A 20,968-nucleotide genomic window follows, 5' to 3' on the forward strand; every position below is an offset into this window, starting at 1 on the left:
GCTAGTCTTAAGAATTCTGCCACTGACCTCCAGCTTTCCCCAGGGCCTCACTTCAGTTGTGCTCATTGTGCTGGTTTCGTGAGGGTCACAGACTAAAGAATGAGGTTCAAGATGTTTACATTTTTCTGAATGGCATAGAGAGATCATTTCTCTGCTCTCAAGCCAACTGTTGGGGAATCCTAGCTTTCAGTGTCATTGAATGCATGGCTGCTCTATTCTGCTGATATTCCCCATAGCTCTGGTAAATCCATCCGTACTTGGGACTCAGTGTTTTTTCATTTTCTAGTTTCTCCTAGGAAAACTGTAGGCAAATGGAAATAGATCCTATTTAATAATTGGTTAGGTGGAAAGGAGGGTGCAGGGAAGCCTGCTCTTGAGAGCAGATGCTTCCTGTCCCCTCACCTCTGTCAGTTTGCCCCAGCATAGCAGTGTTTTCTCTGATTTGTGCCACAGGACACTGACATCAACATCTTCAGCTACAAGCCCACACTGCTCACTGCCAAAACCCTAGAGAAGATCCGTCCTGTGCTGGACTATCGTTGTATGGTGTCTGGCAGCGAGCAGAAATTCCTCCTGGGCCTGGGGGTAAGTCAGCTTCTGGCCTCCCATTGGCGTGGGGTGGTGGCGGTGTCCTCTGTCTGGAGATGTGGACAGCTTCTGGCCACTCTTGTGTGTTCATTCTGTTGGCATCACAGAGGTCTTCTGTCGCTTTTCTTGAAATGCAGAGCCAGTAGCTCATCAGGCTGATCCTGGGTGGCCAACTGTCTCCAATCCTACCCCCTGCCATTTCCTGTCTGGAAGACACCCTTCTCCCTCCTCAAGGCCATTGGTAGCTAACAGAGGGAGGGCCTGTTAGCTTTACATCTTGCTTCCTCCCATGCAATTGACTCTTCTCCAGTCACTTCTTTTGTGTCCTTACTTTGTATTTTTCTCCTTTTGCCTCCTTCTCTTCCTGTAGTACCAACCTCCACGTATACATCTCAAGGACCTTCACATGTACATCACACTAAATGAAGGTCTTTTTTACAGTTTCCTGCCAGCAAGATGGAGCCCATCTCTACTCTCTCCTGTGGAGGCTGAGGAGGAAGTGTCACAAACTCCTTCCCCCCTAGACATTTTCTACTGTCACTGGCCAGCCCTTGTCTGCTTGAGTGCCAAGTTAATGCTCTTTTGAGACTAGAACCTCCCATTTCTTAAGTCATATGCCTACTCTTCTCCCTGCCTACAGAAGTCCCAGATCTACACGTGGGATGGACGCCAGTCAGACCGATGGGTGAAGCTGGACCTGAAGACAGAGCTGCCCCGGGATACACTGCTCTGTGTGGAAATTGTGCATGAGCTGAAAGGGGAGGTCAGAAGGGTTTTTGTTTATAGATGGCCCTAAGGCAGGGGAGTTGGGGGACTGTGGAGCCTGGCCTTCCACCTCAGTGTGGTTTCATGGTGTGATGAAGTAATTTCCTCACAAACAATTGCCATGTACTATGGGAGAGACTGGGAAGGGACAGACAGAAAGCCTTATCCACAGTTCTGACATGCTGCCAGGTGTTGTTAGTAGTCAATTTAGTTCATAACTAGCAATCCCTTAGGAAGGAAGAGACCTGGCATTTCCTGTGAGCTCTGTATTATTTCAGCATAGGGATGACATTTAGAGCACTCCATGTGAACAGACAACACAGTGGAAAGCCAGCTGACTAGAGTAAGCATGGCCACAGTCTTACTGGGGCATGCCACAGTGGGCCAGAGGCTGGTACCTGTACAGTGGAGAGAGCATGCTTGTCCCTTGTAGGGGAAGGCCCAACGGAAGATCAGTGCAATCCACATCCTCGATGTCCTCGTGCTGAATGGCAGCGACGTCAGAGAGCAGCACTTCAACCAGCGGTGCGCCTGGGCCCTGGGGGGATGAGGGGCAGGGACTGACTTCCCATGTCCACCAAAGGCTGGAGGAAAGATGGGTCTACATTACACTTTGCTGAGGTGTGGGCTTTGGTTGCCCAATTCCAGCACATTGCATCATGCTACAGTTGCTCAGATTGGTCATTTTTTTGTGTAAAGACTGAATAAAGGTGGCTTTGTTTGAAAAGGGAGGGTTTCTTCTAAAAATGGTGGCCAGAACATGGGCAGTCTCAACTTGCATTTAGCTAGGGTGAAAGAGCAGACATGTACAATAATGGTTCTTGATGTCCTAGTGGAGATGACTAAACACAGCAAAAGACAAACTTTAGGAAAAGCAGCTCCCAGAGGTCAGAATCCAGGGGACAAAAATGCTGCCACTTGGAAGTTTTGTATAGGTCCAGGCTCCCACTAATGCTGTGAAAATGCCTTGGGGCACAGGTGCTGCTGAGGTTCCCTGGCTTTCCTCTAAGGATTCTGTTTGAATTGTAGAATTCAGCTTGCTGAGAAATTTGTGAAAGCGGTCTCCAAGCCCAGTCGGCCTGACATGAATCCTATCAGGTGAGCCTGACCCCCTTCCTCCCAGACCCCCTCTGGTGGTGGCTTTGTTGCTTATTTTTCCTATCCTCAGTGGGGTGGGAGGGTTGTAGAAGGGGCTGGGGCTAAACTGCCCTGTCAGTAGTTTGGGGATGCAGCTCCCTGCCCTGCCTGGCAGGATGGGTTAAGGTTTCCTAATTTGAGATGCACATGTGCCCTTTCATGCTTGAGTATCCTTTACTGACTGCATGGCTCTGGGTAAGGAAATAAGTAAGGGAATGGGGATTTGATTATGAAAAGATGGTTAGGGGAGTGAAACCCAGTGCTTGAGGAGAATGTGGGGCTTGTCAGCTGTAGGTAGGATAAAGTACCAGGCTTGGGGCAAGAGGAGGGAGGGATAGAGAGTAGACTACCTTCTCCAGGTCAGAGGCTATTACAGCACTCAAGGGTTCATCTAAGTAAACTTAGAAATAACTCCAGCAAGACAGCTTCAGCGTGAGTTCTGCTTGTGCTAATATGACGTCCTGCCTGCTAGTTAAAACAGGCACCTTATCCAGGTGCAGTTCCCAAGGCAGGCTTGGGGTCCCTCCCTACATGTGGAGGGCTGGGCCTCAAACTAGAGCCTACACCCTCAAAATAACAGAAGTACCAAGACTATTGAGAATAACTCAGCTATAGGAAGATCTAAAGTCTATGTAGACAGACCCAGGCAAAGCCTGGCCTTTGGACTTCTGTCCTGTAGGGTCGGTGAAGGTTACTTGAGGAGAAGGGTAGTGTTAGAAAAGTTTGCTTGCTGTACCTTCCTTTGCCCTCTCCTGTCTTCAGGACTCACTGCTGAATCCCAGCTGCTGGTACAGGCCCAACAGGCTATGTGGCAGCTCGGAAGCCTAGGCAATCAGTAGGGTAGCAGTGCTGCAGGCCGGGCAACCTCATTTGTGGGCTGCTGGTCTCAGAGAACCTGAGGATGAGGGCAGGTCTAGGGCCTCTGTTGTGCTCTTCACAGACACCCCAGGGAACTGTCCTCACCGCTCTGCTCCACAGGGTGAAGGAGGTGTACAGGCTGGAGGAGATGGAGAAGATCTTTGTCAGGTGAGTAACTCGCCCAGCGTGGGGGTGGTGCATAGCTGAGTGGAGGAGACTGATTCTTTGCAGGGGTGACTTACAGAGCTGGGTCCTGGCACTGCCTCACTCCCAACTTTCCCTGCCTTGCTGCAGCTGAGTCCCAGCTGTGAGCTAGTTCAGCACCTGTCAGGAGGGGTACAGGGTGCTTTATGTCAGGCAGCAATACAGGCTCATTGATGCTCGAATAGGTTAGGACTGGCCTTTCAAGAGGCGGAGAAGCAAGCTGTTTCAAACACTAACCCCCAGCTCATAGTGCTGAGAGTGAGCAGAGGGCATAGATGTATCTTACATCCTTTCAGTGTGCCTTGCTCACCAGATGACTGTGAGCGAGCTCTGTGGTCATCTGAAGACCCACTAGCATCCCTGGTTTGTGATTCCCCTTGTTGGTGCCACTATGAGGCCTCGCAAAGAGCAGCACCGTGGACCCGCTGCCCGTCTGGGAGTGCAGAGCTGTGCCCTAAACTCAGAACTGCTGTGAACTCTGGCCTGGGTGGCTTGGAGCAGTATGCATAAGGATCTGTGCTTTGGTTTCTTCTGCCAAACCAGGATAGGATACTGGAACTGGTGTCATTGTGAATGACCTAGAGACTAACGTTAGCATGCCCTACTCTGTTCACCATGCGTGTGCTCCCTGAATATCTATTTGGGGAAACCAGGTTAGAAATGAAGCTCATCAAGGGCTCCGGTGGCACGCCAAAGCTCAGCTACACAGGACGGGACGACCGGCACTTTGTACCCACGGGCCTCTACATTGTCAGGACCATGAACGGTAGGTCCCTCCCTTCCCCCGTTTCCTTAGCAAGATGACTGGCCCTTGAGGTGGACAGTTGGCAACTTCTGAGGTATCTCTTGAGGGAGGGGACTGGGAAAGAAGAAATTATAGATGCCCACTTGGTGTTCTCAGCAGGTAAGCATGGCCTCTCCACAGGCCTTAGAGAATAACCTGTCACCCTCCTGAGCCATGGAGGCTGGAAGGGACAAACAAGAGAATGAAAACATCCTTATTGGTCAGACTTATCCCCAGGGGTACTGTTCTGAGTGCCCGCCCTCTTCTCCCTCAGAGCCATGGACCATGGCATTCAGTAAGAGCTTCAAGAGGAAGTTCTTCTACAACAAGAAAACCCAGAGGTCTACCTTTCACCTCCCCGCAGATTCCATTGCTCCATTTCAGTAAGTAGTCCTCACTGACCTGAAAACCCATCACTGCCATGCAGAAGCCGCCCCAAGTATAGGCCAGAGAGCTCGCTGGCTAGGTGGCTGGGGGACCTGTAAGAGGGTTTGAGGAACATGTTACAGGCTCCCAGCCTTGCCCCTTAGGACTCAAGGTCCCAGGTGTTTCTCCTCAGGACATTAGCTACCAACACTGGTCTTAGTGAAGCAGGTGAGCTAGAACACCAGTAAAAAATCCAGTTGGATGCAGGGTATAGCAGTAGAAGTTAGTTCTTGGAGGCATGAAAGGTGCTGGGGGTCTCCTAGGTGGATACCTTTTGGATGCCAGAGGGGGAACTCTAAACTTGAGTCGGTGCAGAGCCTCATTTAAAAGTATCCATCCTTGAAGTCACAGTTGCCAGGGGTGGGTTAGTCTGTTGGTCCTGTGCCACCAAGGCACAGCACTGACTGCCCCCTCCCCTTCCCAGTACCTGCTACTACAGCCGGCTCTTCTGGGAGTGGGGAGATGGCTTCCATATGCGTGACTCCCAGAAGCCCCAGGATCCAGACAAGCTGTCCAAGGAGGACGTCCTTTCTTTTATCCAGAGTCACAATCCTGGAGGATCTTAGGATCGCCACCTGATGAATGTGCTGTCATTCCCAAGGCAAGGCCCTGTGTCTGGCTCCTGCCTTGTGGAAAGGAACTGGGAATGTTCTCCCTGGTCATGAGGGAGACGGGCTCATCTCCATTCCCATAGCTCAGTCAGGGTCTTTAGAGGACACATGCTTGTGGAACTCTGCTGCCTGAGAACGGACACCACTAGGAGTCAGCCTGAGAACAGCTGTTTGGGGCAGGTTGTGCTTAGGACTTACCAGAGTGGCAGGCCATCCCCTCTGGAATTTGTAGACTCTGTTTTCTGAGTTCCATTACACCCCCACCCCTAAGGCAGTCAGGCCGTTTTTCCCAACTTTTTACCAGGCCAGCCAAGCAAGGAGGCCCACCAGTGTGTGCTGGCCAGGAGCAGCAGCTGTTGTATAAATCAGAGTTTTATTTCTTGTGGTCTTTTTTCCCCACTCCATCCTGGAGTTCATCCTGGCAGGCCAGGAAGGTGTGAGGGCCCAGCATTCCTGACACACCAGAGCCTTGGGTGTGACTGTGACTGCTGTAGGTGTTTTAAACACTGGGCAGCTTCGAAGACTTGCCCTTGTTGCTCCCCTCCAGGGTAGGCGTAGCACTAGCCCTCAGGCAGTTCAGGCCACCTGAAGCTCTTAATAGAGCTTTGAGCTAGCGGCAGCTCTGGTGCCCCCTCCTCTCTGCTAGGAAGCACACACAATGTGGTCACTCCATTTCTCCTGTCTCTTTAAGGAGGAAGGGCTGCAGGTTTGGGTTGGGGAGGGCACCTGTGGTTGTTTTTAATAGGAAGTACCTCTCAAGAGATGTTCATTCAGGTCCCTAGGGCCCCATGCTAGCACAAGGCTGGTTTCCATGGAGATAGGGCACCGAGGCACCTGTGAGGTTGGAATTGACTCCACTGTGGAGTCACTTCCCTTCCACCAGCCCCTACCCCAAAGCCAGCAGCAACAGTGCTAGGATGCCATACTTCCACCCAGTTCTGGGCCTATCAGTGTCTGGCAGAATCTTGGATCATTAAACTTATTTTTACTGCTTGTGTGGCTCTGGGCTATGTGGTTGGGGTCTGACATTAAAAGGAAGGGAGGAGGAAGGTTGTGGAATCCAAGCTTCCTGGGCTGCTGCCTGGTAGACAGCTTAGAGCAGAGCCATCCAGGTATAGTTCTGTTTGAAGCTGGGATTGGGGAATGAATGAATCCACAGCCCCAGGAGGGTGGGGAGGCACCCTTTTCTCTCTTACATACATCACACAGCTCCCTCCATGGTGGCACTGTGATAATCCAGGATCAGTCTGTGTGACTAAAATAACAGGCGTCAGACCAATTAGTATCACTTAGACAAGGGACAGGAGAGAGAAAGGAAGGGTGTTTGGCTGACCCTGACCAGTCTCCCTCCACAAGAGGCCAGTGTTCTGTCCTGCGCCTCCTTCACCTGACCATCAGGCTTGAGTGGGCTGCCTGCATCTGATCCCATCTTCACACTGTACAGCATTCCTTTGTTCCTCTCCATGGGACCTTCTACTGTGAGTAGAGCGGGGGTGACTTTTATTAGCTGCTTTTGCTTGGCTTCCTTCTGATCAAGTCCACCTTATTTACTGGCTGTGGTCACTACCATAGCTCTTACTACCCGGGCACTCCTGGAAGCCTCCTTGACCCTGCTTGTCTCTAGAAGATGAGTTCATTCAGTGTGCCCCTGGGACCTCCGCTTCAAGTCCAAGTCTCCTTTTCCCGTGCATGCTGCAGTTTTTTCAGTGGTGGTCACAGGCCAGGGCACATAGTTTAGAGAAACGGGCGGCACAATGCTGCCTTCCCTTCTCCCCTTCCTTCTGCACAAGAACTTGGGAACATCCCTTCATCTTTGAGACAGAAGTGCCTCCCTTGCTTTTCCTCAGATAGTCAGCCAGAGATATTTACTCACCAGACAACAAAGCGTGGGGCTCTTTATTGCCCCTCTATTGAGCAGGACGCGACAGTACCATGCCCTTCTGCTACAGCCGCTGGGCAACCAGAGGGGGAAAGGCCCCCACCTCCGTCTTGTGCCTGCAAGGTTGCTTGGTCCCTGGTAGAGCGGAAGGGAAACTGCATGGCTGAGGATGGCTGACTCACATAGTCCAGTGGGCATAGAGTAGGGCGAGGAGGATGAAGATGGCCACCGAGAGTAACATGTTCTTCCGATTCTCTTGGCGAAGCAGCTTTAGCTCCTTCTCTGGGAGGAAAAAGACGGGAACAAGAGAGAACACTGAGGCCCACCTAATTGCTTCTCCCATCCAGAATGGACACTCTGGTAAAAACAAAAATGTCTCCTTCCAGCTACTCATACCCAAAACCTGGCCATGTCCTTGGCATGCCCACACCCTAGACTGAGACCTAAGAGTAGGCCTGACTTGCTCAACCTTTTCTCTCAGTGCGGTAGGGTAATGTGCAAGGTAATCAAGGAGCTCATCCTTCAGGAGTCTCCAGCCAGCTGTTTATAGTTCACTCTGAGGCCAGCTGCAGCCTCCCTGCTGTCCGAAGGTACCCTAGAAAGAGCCCCAATACTCTTCATTCCCAGGCACCACTTGTGCAAAGGCCATCCACCCCACCTATTCAATGGACTGGGAGAACTGCCAGCCAGCTCTGGGTGGCCAGATTGATCCTCTGAGTAGAGAAGGGATGGGACACAGCTGAAGGGTCTGCAGACCACAGTCCTAGCCTCAGGGATCTAATGCTCTGCTCCCAGCACCAGAAGGTGGCAGCATTGCTCTACCCACAGAAGCCCTTTCCTGCCCAACATAGACGGTTCTGGTTGAGTGGGGCATGGGATGCAGAGTCCAGTATCTGTGGATGAGAACCTTGCCTCTGGACATGCACAGACACACCCCAGGGAATAGAGAGCCCTTGCTACTGTTTCCTCCTTTGGGGAAAAAAACAAAACCTTTTTCTCCTAGGTGCCAGGCTTCAGGCTGGCTATAGGAGGGAACTTTCTTACCATACTTGGAGGCTTTGCTCATGAGGGTGGTTTTCTCCTTCTCCAGAGACCTCCTGTGGGGAAGGAGTTTGCAGGTCAGACCCTTTCTCTCCTGTCTTAACCAGAGGGGCAGTAGTTCTTGTCTGTTTGAATAAAGGGACCAAAAACTAGGGCCTTAGAGGACAGGAGTTAAAGCTCAAAGTTAGGGACCCTTTTGCCTTGGCTTAGTTTATTTAGGGGACCAGGCCAGAGGGGCATAACTAGACAGGGGCATTACCTGTCCTCAGGACTCAGTTCTGCCCTGTAGAGCCGGGAGGTCACAACCTCCAAGTCCTTCCGACACTGAGACAGCTTCTCCTCTAGGCCATCAATCTGAAAGAGACAGAGGTGCAGAGCTCTAAGCTCTCCCAGCAGTGGTGCCCTGGAGGGACTTACCTCTAGGTCCACCCTACCTTTCCACCTATGTTTGTACTGGGCAGGACCCAGCTTTGCTGTTGACAGAGAGCTTCAAACTTTGAACTGCTTGGCTGAGTCCCGAAAAACAAGAAGTGGGTGAGCCAGGCACAGGGTGGGCAATGAAGCAGCAGATCCCCACCAGATCCCTGGCACCCAGCCGAACCTGCCCCATGGCTGGTTCAAGAAGGAAATGAACACTGCAGAGACAGCACAAGGTCCCAAGTCTCCATGTGGGAGGAGAAGGGTTACAAAGTAGGGGCATTTTTCTCATGACCATGATTCATCCTAATAGTGCAGTCTGTGTTGTCACTATAGGCGTTTTTCTGAGAATCAATAAAAATTGGTGAAACAATGCAACTTAAAACCACTCCTCTCTTTCTGATGTGGCTCTTACGCAGAGACGTCGCCTATCAAGGTCAGCGTAACTCAATGGCAAAGTAGCTGTTAAAAGAGGGCTGCCAGCCGTATCTTCTTCCATTTGCTCTGTCATTTCAGATATGTGATCTTAAAGAAAAATACCTGAATTGTGGGAAAATGGTCTGTAAATGCTGGGCCAGGCTATCCAGACCTGGGTGTCAGTGTTATGCATTTGGCACTGAACACCATTAATTCTGCCTTGACTTGGTCTCCAGGTATCTAAGTAGCTATTTCTCTGGGTCTAGACTGGCTGGCTAGTGCCTCACTATTGGTCATGGGTGTGTTGAGGGCTCCTTGGAACCTTAAACAGTCCTCTTCCAGCTCTGACTTCACCCACCCTTACCACGTCCCCAAGAGGGACAGCAAACAAGGCCAAATCAAAGGATAGCATTTCCTAGATAGAAGTGTTTTCCTGAGGCAGTACAGGAACACCCTTCTGTCGCCTCAGCTCCGTTCCTTACTGGAGCTACCCAAAAGAAACTTGCCTTCTAAGCAGGCTGGGCAGAGTCTGGGTGTCCCAGGCCACTAGCCTGGGGTCAGGGATCAGCAAAGTTGCACTTGAAGTCCCTGCCATCTCTCTGGACAACAGCCACCTCAGACATTCCTGGGTCAGCCACTTTGGTGGGTTCAGGTGAAAGGTATATCCCCTTTCCTGCAGCCCAGGAAGGAGGGCTCCACGTGAAGGAATAATCTGCAAAGCTGCAAGGTAAACTGCATGGCACCAGCCTCTCAGCCAGCAGACTAAGTCCCCAGAGAAGCCGGAAGCCTTCCTGGAACTGTACTGTAGAGAGGGGAACACCGGAGAGGAGGCTTGGCGACAGCAGTCTGATATGGTGGGTACTTCTGGCCACCCTGCAGTGTGCCCAACACAGGTTACTCCTGAGACTGTGCCCTCGTGGCACTGCAGTGATCAGTCAGAGGCTATGCTGAGACCTAAATCTTTTTTTTTTTTTTCTGGTTTTTCAAGACAGGTTTCTTTGCAGTTTTGGAGCCTGTCCTGGCACCAGCTCTTGTAGACCAGGCTGGACTCAAACTCAGAGATACACCTGCCTCTGCCTCCCAAGTGCTGGGATTAAAGGCGCCCAGCTGAGACCTAAATCTTACTTATGCAGCTGGACCTTCCGCCCTGGCTGGAAGATACCTCTTTCACCTGGCAAAGTCAGCCTTTTCTATACTGCCCCTCCTGTTAGTTCAAGCTTTTATCTTCCCAGGCTGGAAACCCTGGCCAATTCTACTTGTGACTGACCTGCCTCTTAGATGTTCAAGTCTGCAGCTCCTTAGGCAACCTGCCCCCTTTTTTGCCCACAAGGCCTGTTCTGCAGTCTTCCTATTTGTGACTAGAGTGAGCAGCAGCTCGAGTATGGGTAGACTGAGGGGCTGGGAACAAATAGTTCAGCGTTTGTAAAGTGGTTTCTGAAACCCTTGGGTTCACTAAAACAAGAAAACAGCTGTGCTTGCACATAACTGACACAGCTTGCCCCAGATGTCCAGTCCAGGTTCAGTTCTTTCTGCTGCTCTCTGGGCAGGACCCTGGTTTTTAGGCATTCTGGGGAAGCAATCAGGTTAAGGGTTTCCATCCCTGAATGCCTCTGGAAGGCGACCAGGTGCCCAAACAAGTGGTAATTGCCCTAGAGCCAGGCCAGGCGCTCTTGCTGAGCAATGTCTTACAGCTGAAGCTGTGGCCAAGTCACTGCCATCATGCTCTGGACAGGGCCCGAGGGGCTGGCAGTTGGGGCCCTTTATCTGAACAAGCCCAATTTATTTGCAGTTACACTGAATATCCCCACTTTCATTTGCCACTTTTTAATGAGGCTTAAATGGGCGAACACAAATCAAGGTTTTAGGGACTCAGTTCTAACCTCCCTCTATGAATATTTATGTCCTGCTGACAATTCTGATTCCCTTCTAAATAGCAAGTTCTCTTTACAACTGCCTGGTGTGGACTGGGGTGGGGGAGGCTGAGCCTGAAGGAGGCTCTTCAGCAAGTCACAGATCCACCCTTGGGAAGGGACTAGACACCAGCAGCACTTGAAGCAGAGAGACCACTGTCAGAAACCGGAATACTGGGGCAGAAACTGCAAGAATTTCTGTGGAGGAGGCAGGGAGGCATGGTCAATGCTTTTAGATGTGACGTGGGGCAGTAGAACAGAGCTGTCCCAACAAGATAGGTCAAAAGAAAAGACTTGAAAACGGGCCTTATAAAAGCCCCCAGCTGGAGTTTCCAGTTGGCTCTCATGCACAGGGTTATGAACACTACAGGCTACAGGTTCAAATTCAAGTCCTCTGTTCATTTTCTCCCTGCCTTCCAGCCAAAGAAAACAGAGGGCAGAAAGACAGGCCCCAGAAGCTATCAGCTTTAGGGTCAGAATAAAGAGTAAAATAGCTCGCTGGGTCAGTTGCCACTTGTGATTCAACGGCAGGCTCCTTAGACCTGCCTGTGCCTCAGGTGACATCTCAGAGGTGTGACTGTAATGATGTGCTCAGAACGGCACTTCACACAGCTGGAGTATAGGAACGGCTGCTGTTAGAGAATGGTGCTCCCCGGGGTCAAGAGTGGTGGGGAAGCCTTAGCCCCGCTATCAGCAGACAGCAGTGGGAAAGCACACAAGGTCCTCCTCCATGGCTCAGCTTACCACTTTGCAATCTGTGTGGGATGGCGCTGGGGTGGGATCAAAAGGCAGGGCCAGGTATGGGGGAACCCAAGGGTGTAACTGTGAGACCAACAGAGAGCCCTGAACAGAAAACTCAGCAGAGGCCCAGAGAAGCAGTGGCAGTGGTCCTCTGAGGACCTGAGGTAGGGGAAGCCTGGCAATCAGATTTGGGTGTTTGAAGCACAGCTCTAGGGGGCCTGGCAGTTAGTGAGGTTGAGTCGGCTAGTAAGACTGTGGCAGACAGAGATTCAATCAAAGACATGGGAACTACTGCAGTGGACAGGAAGGTTCCATTGTGGAAGGTCATGGAGCTACCAGAGCCACTGCCTGGCAGAAGACTGGCCTGACGCTAAAGGGGGCAGCATGGCCCTGGCAGAATGGGTGTGCCCTGGTAGATTAAGAAACATCCATGCACTATGCTTATACCCAGGAACAAGGTGATACCAGGGGGAAGAACCTATGGCTGAGCAGGCTCACCGTCTTAGAGGAACTGGCACCTTGCATTGAGAAGCAAGGTACAACAAAAGGAGTCGGTACTCAGAGAAGCCTGCACGTGAGGCCTGTATTGCAGTCTGGGTAATAACTGAGGCCTTGGCTATCTGCATCTGAGTAGGACTCAAGTCAGGTGGGTGGCTTAGAGTGTGCTAGGGAGGGCAGGAGAACAGCTGGAGGTGGCAGTCAGGGACTCAGTTTCCCTCCCCAGCCTACAGCTCTGAGCACCTCTGTCTGCTCCTGGTGAGAGCTGTAGATCCCCAGCCCCAGCCCAGACTTGGATATAGTCTCACTCCCAGAGCTTTGGGCAAATGTCCCTGGGGTCCTATGCACCATAAAACCACTGTGTTAAGAGAAACTGTAAAATTCCCCTGAAATCCCCAGGAGGCATCTTTTCAGAGGATGGTGCCTCCAGGAATCAAAGCCCTGAAGAGGCTCCTCAGAGGCAAGGAACTTGTGCCACTTGCATAGGCAGCTGCCCCCGCACAGGTCAGGTCAGGCCCCACAGGGTGCCAGCTCTAGGGCTGCTAAAGGAGCATGGGTAGCTTTTATTCCTCTGACAAGCGAGAGTCAGCAGGTGCCACAGCTCTTGCAGGGAGTGAAGTAACTGAACACAGCACTCAGAGCACCAGGACAGCTAGGAGGCAGCTCCTGGTCCACAGTCTCAGCCACTGCAGCTGCCTTGAGGGCCAGGCTCTCTCCTGGGAAAGGACAGAGGACCCCTGGGGCTTGGTTTAAGGCCACGAGGCCCACTCTTTTCTCTAGGTTAGCAAGACATTCCTGTCTCCCCTGGGAGCTTCTGGTCAGCAAGTGACAGGATGCTGGCCACAAAAGGGCTTGGGGGGGGGGTGGTGTCAGGCAGTGGTCATGGGGCATGCCCTGCACCCGTCTGGCCAGGAGCTTATAACAAAGAAGATAATGTCATGTGTCTGAATGAAGGCATGAGTCAGGAGTGGCACTGGGAACCAAAAGCCCACAAAGTAGATTGCAATAGCTGGGACACATCTGCAGCAATGCCCAGGTGCCAGGCTCTGTTCTAGTCTCCACACAGAGAAGGAGGGCAGACAGCCAGGGTCCACATTTTATCGGCAGACTTACAGGAAGGAAGCAGCTTTCCAGGTGTGTCCTAACCCTGTCACCCCACAGTCTCTCTTAGCCTAGGAGGCAACTTCCACCCCTGTACCTGTAGGATGGGCAGCATATGCAGCTGCAGGCATCCAATCTGACTTTGCAAAGGGCTGTCACCACTGTGCAGAGAGCTAACTCTTGGCAGAGATGGTTAGCAACCTTGGCAGAGGCTGCATGGCTAGGAGATGGCGGGACTGGGTCCGGGACCATGTGCTTTTCTCCAGCACCCTTCATGAAAATATCCACAAACAACAAGAACTACTGACATTCAGAAACAAAGTCAAGCACCACCCAGCTGAGCCCGTGGCAGTCTGTTGGTCTGGCTTCAACAGACCCTCTAATCTGAGTGACCTTGTGCCTGGCTCTGCTTGGTCTCTTCTCACACAACAGATGCGCTGCCTGGAAGGGTCTGCCTGGAATCCGTGTGCTGGAGACACAGGCGCCAAGAGCCGGGCATCTGTCTTCATACTAAGCTGACTCCCCCTTCACAAACACCCTCCCCCACATTGCCACACTGTCAAAGTACCTTCCCAAATGCACACAAAATACATCCAGTTTGGAGAAGAAAGTGTGTGGGCTAGCTGTGCCTGGTAAACCCTCTTTCTCTCCCCTCCCCTAAGGGCATCAGCGCTTTCTCCTCTTCTAATTCACAGCCTGGGAAGCTGGTCCAGGAAATCCACTCATTTTCACACATCAGGAGCCCTGGGATGTTTACTGTAATGGGTAAAGGAGCTAGACCGCCTGCCCAGATGGTCCCTGGCAAGAGCGCTGGGACTTTCCATCTGGAGCCTCTAGGCCACACGGCCAAGTCATGGGGGATCATGGACATCATCTCCCAGGTAACCAGCCTCAAACCTAAATGGGTAACCCCATTACACTGTGTAAGTGACATCTTTATGTGGAGGCTCACAGGACTCTATGTGCAGAAAAACAAAACACCATGGTCCCCAAAACAATAGGCCGGGTGCAAAGTTTCTCTTCCAGGCAGAGCAGGTGAAGACAGCAAGCCTTCCAGTGTCTAGCAACAGCCAAGAGGACCACCCAGCTGAACATGAACCCCACCCCAGCTAGCAGGGAGGTCTGCAGCGGTCCTGGAGAGCTGCCAAGGTCGGCACAGAGGAACTGTGCAGCTTTGGAAGTCACCTTGCAGGCCAGACCTTGCCCTAAGCCTCCAGCTGCCTCAGGACAAAATGCTGCTTGGGTTTGGTTTCTCTTCTTTCTCCTAGATCTGGTTTTTGATAAACTGGCAAAGCTTCTCCATCGCTGAGAGGCTCAAAGCACTTTTCGAGAGCTGGCGTCCGCCCCGTGCCTTATGAATTCATTAATTAAGACGCTGGCAAACAGCCACTCCACACATGCTGACATCCAGCAGCGTTAGGTAATGAGGTTTTAGTCTCCTGACCCCCGTTAAGTGGAGCAGAGCCAGGTGCAGGCTGCCGAAAGACTCACCTGCCCGATGGCGACCTGTCGCTTCCACCTGTGCAGGTGAGGCTCATTTAATGGTCAGCAGGCCCGGAACAGCCCACATCTGCCAGACTCTCCCAGCAAGGCAGCTCCATGTTAGTGCCCAACCTCAGCCCCAACCACACACCTACCTGGAATCAACAGGGCCTCCTGCCACTGAGGCCAATTGGGTAAGACTTCTTCCAGCCAAGACATTGCTCTAGCCCTGTTGCAGCAAACGGGGCTTCCCCACAGCTTGTGCAGAGCTCACTTGAGGACTCCTGGACTGATTAACAGTGGTCACAGTTCACGCTAGCCAAACCATTTCTTTCCCGAAGCCTCCACCTGTCCTGAGTCGCCGTCAGTCTGTCTGAGAACCAGGGGATAACAACTGCTTCCCACACTCTCAACCCCTGATTAGCAGTCCGGCAGTGACTCTCAGCCCTTCCCCTCAGCTTGCCTCCACTGCAGAAAAGTTGGCTGACAGCCAGGGTCACACACAGCTTTGGGTAATGAGACGTCCCAGATGTCATCTGGGAGACGACTGGAGCTGTGGCAGCTATCTTGTGACTATGGACCCAGTTAAGGCTATGCAGGAACACTAGCCCTGCTACTCAACAGAGCTGAGCTCCTGCACCAACGCAGGAGCCACTTGGCCATCCTCTCCTACGGGGAGAATAACATTCCCATGTGTCTAAGTCACGGAGGCCATTCTGAAACCTGTACCCAAAAACTTTCCCAACGGACAAGATTTGTGTACTAGGGACCAAACCTAACCAAGTTACCTACTTCAGCAGGAACTCATTAGCAGGGCACCTTAGCAGGGCACCTTCCAATCATACAGGTGGCCATAGTGCCATAAAAGGGTGGGGGTGGCTAAGACCCATGCTTAGTAAGGGCCCAAGGCTTGCAGACCAGCCACCAAAGAAACAAGTCCAGTTACTGTCTTGGTTTAAACTGCACATGAACTACTATCAGCCCAAACTCCCCCTGTCCATTTGGGCAGCAATTTCTCATGGGATAAGGCTTTGCTCATTGCTCAGAACAAACTCAGAACCAACAGTCAGTTGTTTCCAGCTGACTCCCATGGGCCTCTGAAGGGGGCCTGGCTGCTAGGTGACCACCTGGCACAGTTGGCCCATGACCACCCTCAGGGCCAGGGCCACCTGCTTGGTAATTGTTTCATTAAAACAAGCAGGGGCTGTTTGCAGGTGCTGAGATCTCTCACTTGTGGGCTTTTATTGCACTCGTCAGATTAACAAACATTTTTGATTAAATCACCACTTCACTAGCTCTGAGCGAACGACTTTTAATAAGAGGACAATATCTACCGCCACTGAGCATCAGTGCACATTCAATACTCAGACCCGCTGGGGGCAACAGAGAAGGAAGCAGAGACGCAGCCAGATGCCAGGCTGAGGCCCAGGAATACAGGTCTCAAATCCTCCAATACCCCAACGAAAAGCAACCGTAGGGACTAAGGCTGCAGATACCTACACGCTCATACAGTTCTATAATCTGTTTGCCAGTATTTTAAATCTCCATGCAAACATCTATAAAAGTGCAGTTACTGAAGGGGTGGAAATGGGCTAGGAGCATGGCTCGGGCTTGCCTACTGTGCTGGTCTCTCCTTAAATCACAGCTGCTTCTCAGTCCCAGCAGACCACAGAAAACAGCACACCACTACCGGCCCTGATCGAGTCTTGTCTTGGCTCTGAACCTGCACAAGCCAGGCCTCCATCATCTGCATTGCTCTTGGTGATTTTCCAAGCTCCCACAAGAGCTCACTACGCTTGGGTCACTAGTGCTATTTCCATCCCAAGGTTCCAAACACTCTCACAATCCTCCTAGACAACATGCTCAGGACCACAGCAATACCCCAGGAACCTGACATCAAGCTCTATTCTAGTTTGCTTTTCTGTTGCGGTGATAAACGACACGACCAAAGGCAACTCGAGAAGGAAAGGGTTAATTTCAGCTTCCCAGTTTACCGTCCATCATGAAGGGAACTCAAGGCAGAGGCCCTGGAAGGGCTGCTCCCCATGGTTTGTTTGCTCTGCCTGCCCTCTTGCACAGCCCTGGACCACCTGCCCAGAGGCACCACTCAGCTGGGTGGGCTCTCCCACACCGAGGCATTCATCAAGGCAAAATGCCCAGCAGACTCGCCCACAGACCACTGGGATGGAGGCAATCTCCTGAAGTCCTTTCTTCCTAAATGACTCTAGTTTGTGTCAACTTGACAAGAAACTAACCGGCGCCACACCATGCATAATGCTGCAAAATGGGTAGATCTGTTCCCATATAAAGCACTAAGAGAATCCATGGCATGTCGAACACTTAAAATTCTGTGCTGGAGGCTGAGGGTCTAGCTCAACAGCAGAACACTGGGCTCCAGCCCCACCATAGATAGATGGATGGGCGGATGGATGACAGATTGATAGATAGACCCATCAGTTGATCTGAGTCAGCTTGATGAAAGACAGGAGCTACTCTTCTACGTTACTGATGCGGAAACCGAAGCAGAAAGAGGGGATGAACTCAGATCTGCACAAGTTGGGCAGGGCAGGGGGGCTGGCTGTCCTTGGCCACCTTATGCCAGGCTCGCTCTGGGCACCTGACAGCAACACTGTGAGGGGAAGTGTGACCTGAGGGAGACCTGGTCCCTACCACATGCCAGCCCCTTCCCCCATGATTATCAGGCTACAGCTGAGCTGAGCATGTGACCTCCTGGCTGATGAGCCCATTTCCCAGCTGCCCTGGCAGGTAGTGAGGCCATGCACCTTGGTTTTTAGAAAGTGGGCACTCTAGGGCCAGGGTCCTTACTGCACTGGCCACTTCCTTAACAAAAAATACACCAGAGAGGTGTCCCCCGATCTTGTTAAGATGGCAGAGCCCCAGCCCAGTGGACCAGAGGCTGGCAATCAAAGGCCTGTGGACAGAGTACTCTGCTTACTCTTCTTAGAAAGAAAGGGCGTTTTGGTTTTTGAGATGTTTCTCACTCTGTACTCTATCCGGCCATGAACTCATAAGCTTCCCATCTCAGCCTCCTAAGCACACTGTTAGCTTTAAATAAGAGCTGCTTTTCTTTTAAGACAGACTGATTCAACGCAGCTACATTTTTTTGTGTATCTGAGTCAGGATCACGTCTTGTGGGTTGGGCTATTTAGCAAGGATGGTCTTGAACTCCTGATCTCTTTGCCAAGTGCTGAGATTATAGGCATACGCCACCATAACTGGCTATGGTCGATACATTTTTTTCTTTCAAGATTTATTTATATTTTATGTTTGCTTACGTTTGTGTACCACATGTGTGCCTGGTGTCCAAAGAGGCCAAAAAAAAAAAAGGCATCAGGTCCCCCGGAACTGGAGGTAGAGAGATTGTGAACTGTCGTGTGGATGGTGGGAAGCAACCCTGGTCCTCGGCCAGAACAGCCAGTGCTCTTAGCACTGAGCCATCTCTCTAGCCCCAGTACTTATAGCCTTTAAAATTGGCCCAACATCAAGTTAGCAAATACTGAAGAGGATTGGGCTCTGGTCAATGTCTTCATCAACTAATACGTACACAGTGCTCTCCGATGTGTGTTTTGTTTAATAAATGGACAGTTCATTAGCACTGAACTCACTGCCCAAAGCACCACGTAGTACCAAGCTGCCTTCATGCCTGGAAAATGGTTAATCTAACAAACCGATTGTCCCTGTAAGCCACATCACAGCCCTGGAACACTCGACAGCACTTTAGCGCTGTGCTTAGGGATCCCTTCAAGAAGCGAAATCACCAATAAAGAGCACAAAAATGCAAAAACCGCGGCCCTAGAAAGCCCATAAAAGGACATTTGTTATGGCATGACGGCTCAAACAGGGCAGCGCTGCTCAGTCTCAGCTGCAATGGCGGCTCTCAGGTGAATCCCATGCACCGCCACTTTTGCAAACACGCTGACCTGAGGACGACAGACCTCAGCCAGGAGGCAGATTTGGAGTCTGTGACTATGACTGACCAGAGCTGCCACAGAGGCATCCGACTCACAAGGTCTAAACGGGAAACGTTTGACTTTTCTACACATGACCTCTCCAGGCCATTAGCTAACGACAGCTTTTTCACTCTCGAGGCTTTGGAGTTTTGGGGTTTCTGGTACAGAAGGTTACTTATGGTAGTATGGGTGCTCCTCCCCAACAACCCACACTTGGAAGGCCTTTCTTACCCAACAGGGATGAGAGCTTTCTCACAGTGGCAGAGATGGCGTCCCCTCGCCTAGCTTTCCCTAGCGTAAATACGGTAGCCCAGCTGAGACCACGTGCAATACAACAGGCCGAGTTGCATTCAACAGGTGATACAGGAGAGGATGGACTCTCAGGTGAGGGTTATGACCCTCCCCAACCCTTCACGAGGCGAACAAGGAACCAGCAAACACAGCTGGGATGCTCCATTTGCAAGCAGACACAGCTGAGCTTCCCTCAATGGCAGTGGCTTAGCTCCAAGGACAGCCAAACAGCACCTGCTTCAGCTTGGATACGGATGGCTTACTTCAACCACACTCAGGTCCTACCGAGTTACCTGGGATAAAGAAGCGGTCCTGTCTGTCTCCACTTCCGCAAGCTCTACGATGAGTCGTTTAGACTCACCCAGTAGGCAGGAAGCCTCTGGGAGGCTTGGACAGTAATACCTGACACCGTCATCTACACACTGTAGAGTGTTCCTGTGTGTGCCGGACACCTGGGGCCTAAGGGCCACAGGCCGACATCCTACGGTAGCTGAGATGAAATGAGTCCCCGCTTCTGGGAAGCCCACCTGAGCGTCATTCTCTGCGCGTCACCTTTACTATTTTCAGCTGGCTTCACCTTTTTCTTTCCCCTTTTGGGGCGTGGTCTTGCTCTGTATCCCAGGCTGGTTTTGAACTCTGAGTCCTAGGACTACAAGCATGCACTTCCATACCCCTGGGTTCTACTTCGAACCTTGGTCCCCTCATCTATACCAACATGACAGACATGCAAGGATCCGCAGAACGCAGGGAAAGTCGCATATGGTACTCAACGTGCCTCAGAAGTCTTCCTCTGCATGTACGAGAAACTATTTCAAAGGCCTCCCTAACACCAGCTCTAGAACTCTTCCCACATTCCCAAAGATCCTCAGAGCTAATTTGCACAGGAAAAACTCCCCATCTCTGGAGGCGTCTGAGCGATATCAGAAGCGCACTCATCCCTGGGTCCCAGCTCCACGACAGTCCCTCCAGGTCCCTGACATCGACAGTACCCACTGGTCCTTTTCAGCGACTTCTGAATCACAGGTCTCCCCTCCACGTCCGAGTCCCTCCCCTTAGAATACCGTCTATGCTTTGTCTTCAGTGGGGCTCTGCTTCCGGGCATCCCCGGGCCTGGCTTCCCTCCCCTCAGGGCCCACAAGCCTCGCCACCTCTCCCAAAGCCACGTCGCCCGCTTCCTCCTTCTGGTCCCCCTCGCAGCCGCCGGGCCGAACACGGCGAACAACCACATGGCTCAAACCTGACTTGTCCCCTCACCTCCTGAGCAACGCCCAGATTCTCCCGCTTCTTTTTAGTCATGTTGCTCGCCGTGTCCCCCGCACTGGACCGGCCCACTAAGTCGCACCACGCACGCGCAATTTCTCGTGCTTTTCTTTCATTGGCTGGCGCCGCAGAAGGAGGCGGGGCCGCTGGCGTCGCCATCTTGTTGAGGGGCACGTCCCCCGTGCCGCGGCCATATTTGTGAGGGGCGGACGCAAAGGGGCGGTCTCGGGATGAGATCCGCGGACCAGACTGGTGGAGACCGCTTTACCTACTAAGAACGAACTTCTATTCCTTCCTTCCTTCCTTCCTTCCTTCCTTCCTTCCTTCCTTCCTTCCTTCCTTCCTTCCTTCCTTCCTTCCTTCCTTCCTTCCTTCCCTCCCTCTCTCCCTCCCTCCTTCTTTCCTTCCTCTCTTTCTCTCCCTCCCTTACTTTTTCCTTCCTTTCTTCTCATTCTTTCCTTTATTTCTTTCTTCCTCCCTCCCCGTCTCNCTCTCTCTCTCTCTCTCTCTCTCTCTCTCTCTCTCTCTCTCTCTCTCTCTCTCTCTCTCTCTCTCTCCTTCCTTCTTGCATCTGTCCGTGGCACCCC

The 20,968-nt window shown here is 51.9% G+C and overlaps 2 protein-coding genes across 3 annotated transcripts in view; one reads left to right on the plus strand and one right to left on the minus strand.

Moving 5' to 3' along the window:
- Positions 1-6,366, plus strand: part of Cmtr1 (cap methyltransferase 1) — a 62,696-nt gene extending 56,330 nt beyond the window's left edge. For both annotated transcript variants that reach the window (XM_050138570.1, XM_050138577.1), the window contains exons 17-24: positions 454-585; positions 1,229-1,351; positions 1,787-1,878; positions 2,383-2,451; positions 3,469-3,516; positions 4,206-4,318; positions 4,611-4,719; positions 5,187-6,366. In XM_050138570.1, coding sequence (XP_049994527.1) covers positions 454-585; positions 1,229-1,351; positions 1,787-1,878; positions 2,383-2,451; positions 3,469-3,516; positions 4,206-4,318; positions 4,611-4,719; positions 5,187-5,328 — 828 coding nt within the window. In that variant the 3' untranslated portion in view covers positions 5,329-6,366. The remainder of the gene's footprint in view (positions 1-453; positions 586-1,228; positions 1,352-1,786; positions 1,879-2,382; positions 2,452-3,468; positions 3,517-4,205; positions 4,319-4,610; positions 4,720-5,186) is intronic.
- Positions 6,367-7,235: 869 nt separating this feature from the next.
- Ccdc167 (coiled-coil domain containing 167) lies at positions 7,236-20,540 on the minus strand. The gene is made up of 4 exons (XM_050139825.1): positions 20,376-20,540; positions 8,553-8,647; positions 8,297-8,349; positions 7,236-7,534 (listed from the first exon to the last, which is right to left on the minus strand). Exons 1-4 carry the CDS (start codon positions 20,538-20,540, stop codon positions 7,431-7,433), a joined length of 417 nt encoding a protein of 138 aa, XP_049995782.1. The 3' UTR covers positions 7,236-7,430.
- Positions 20,541-20,968: the final 428 nt, after the last annotated feature.

This window comes from Alexandromys fortis, unplaced genomic scaffold, assembly GCF_014885135.2.
Source record: "Alexandromys fortis isolate MF-2015 unplaced genomic scaffold, M_Fortis_MF-2015_v1.1 scaffold_9, whole genome shotgun sequence".
NCBI lineage: Eukaryota > Metazoa > Chordata > Mammalia > Rodentia > Cricetidae > Alexandromys > Alexandromys fortis.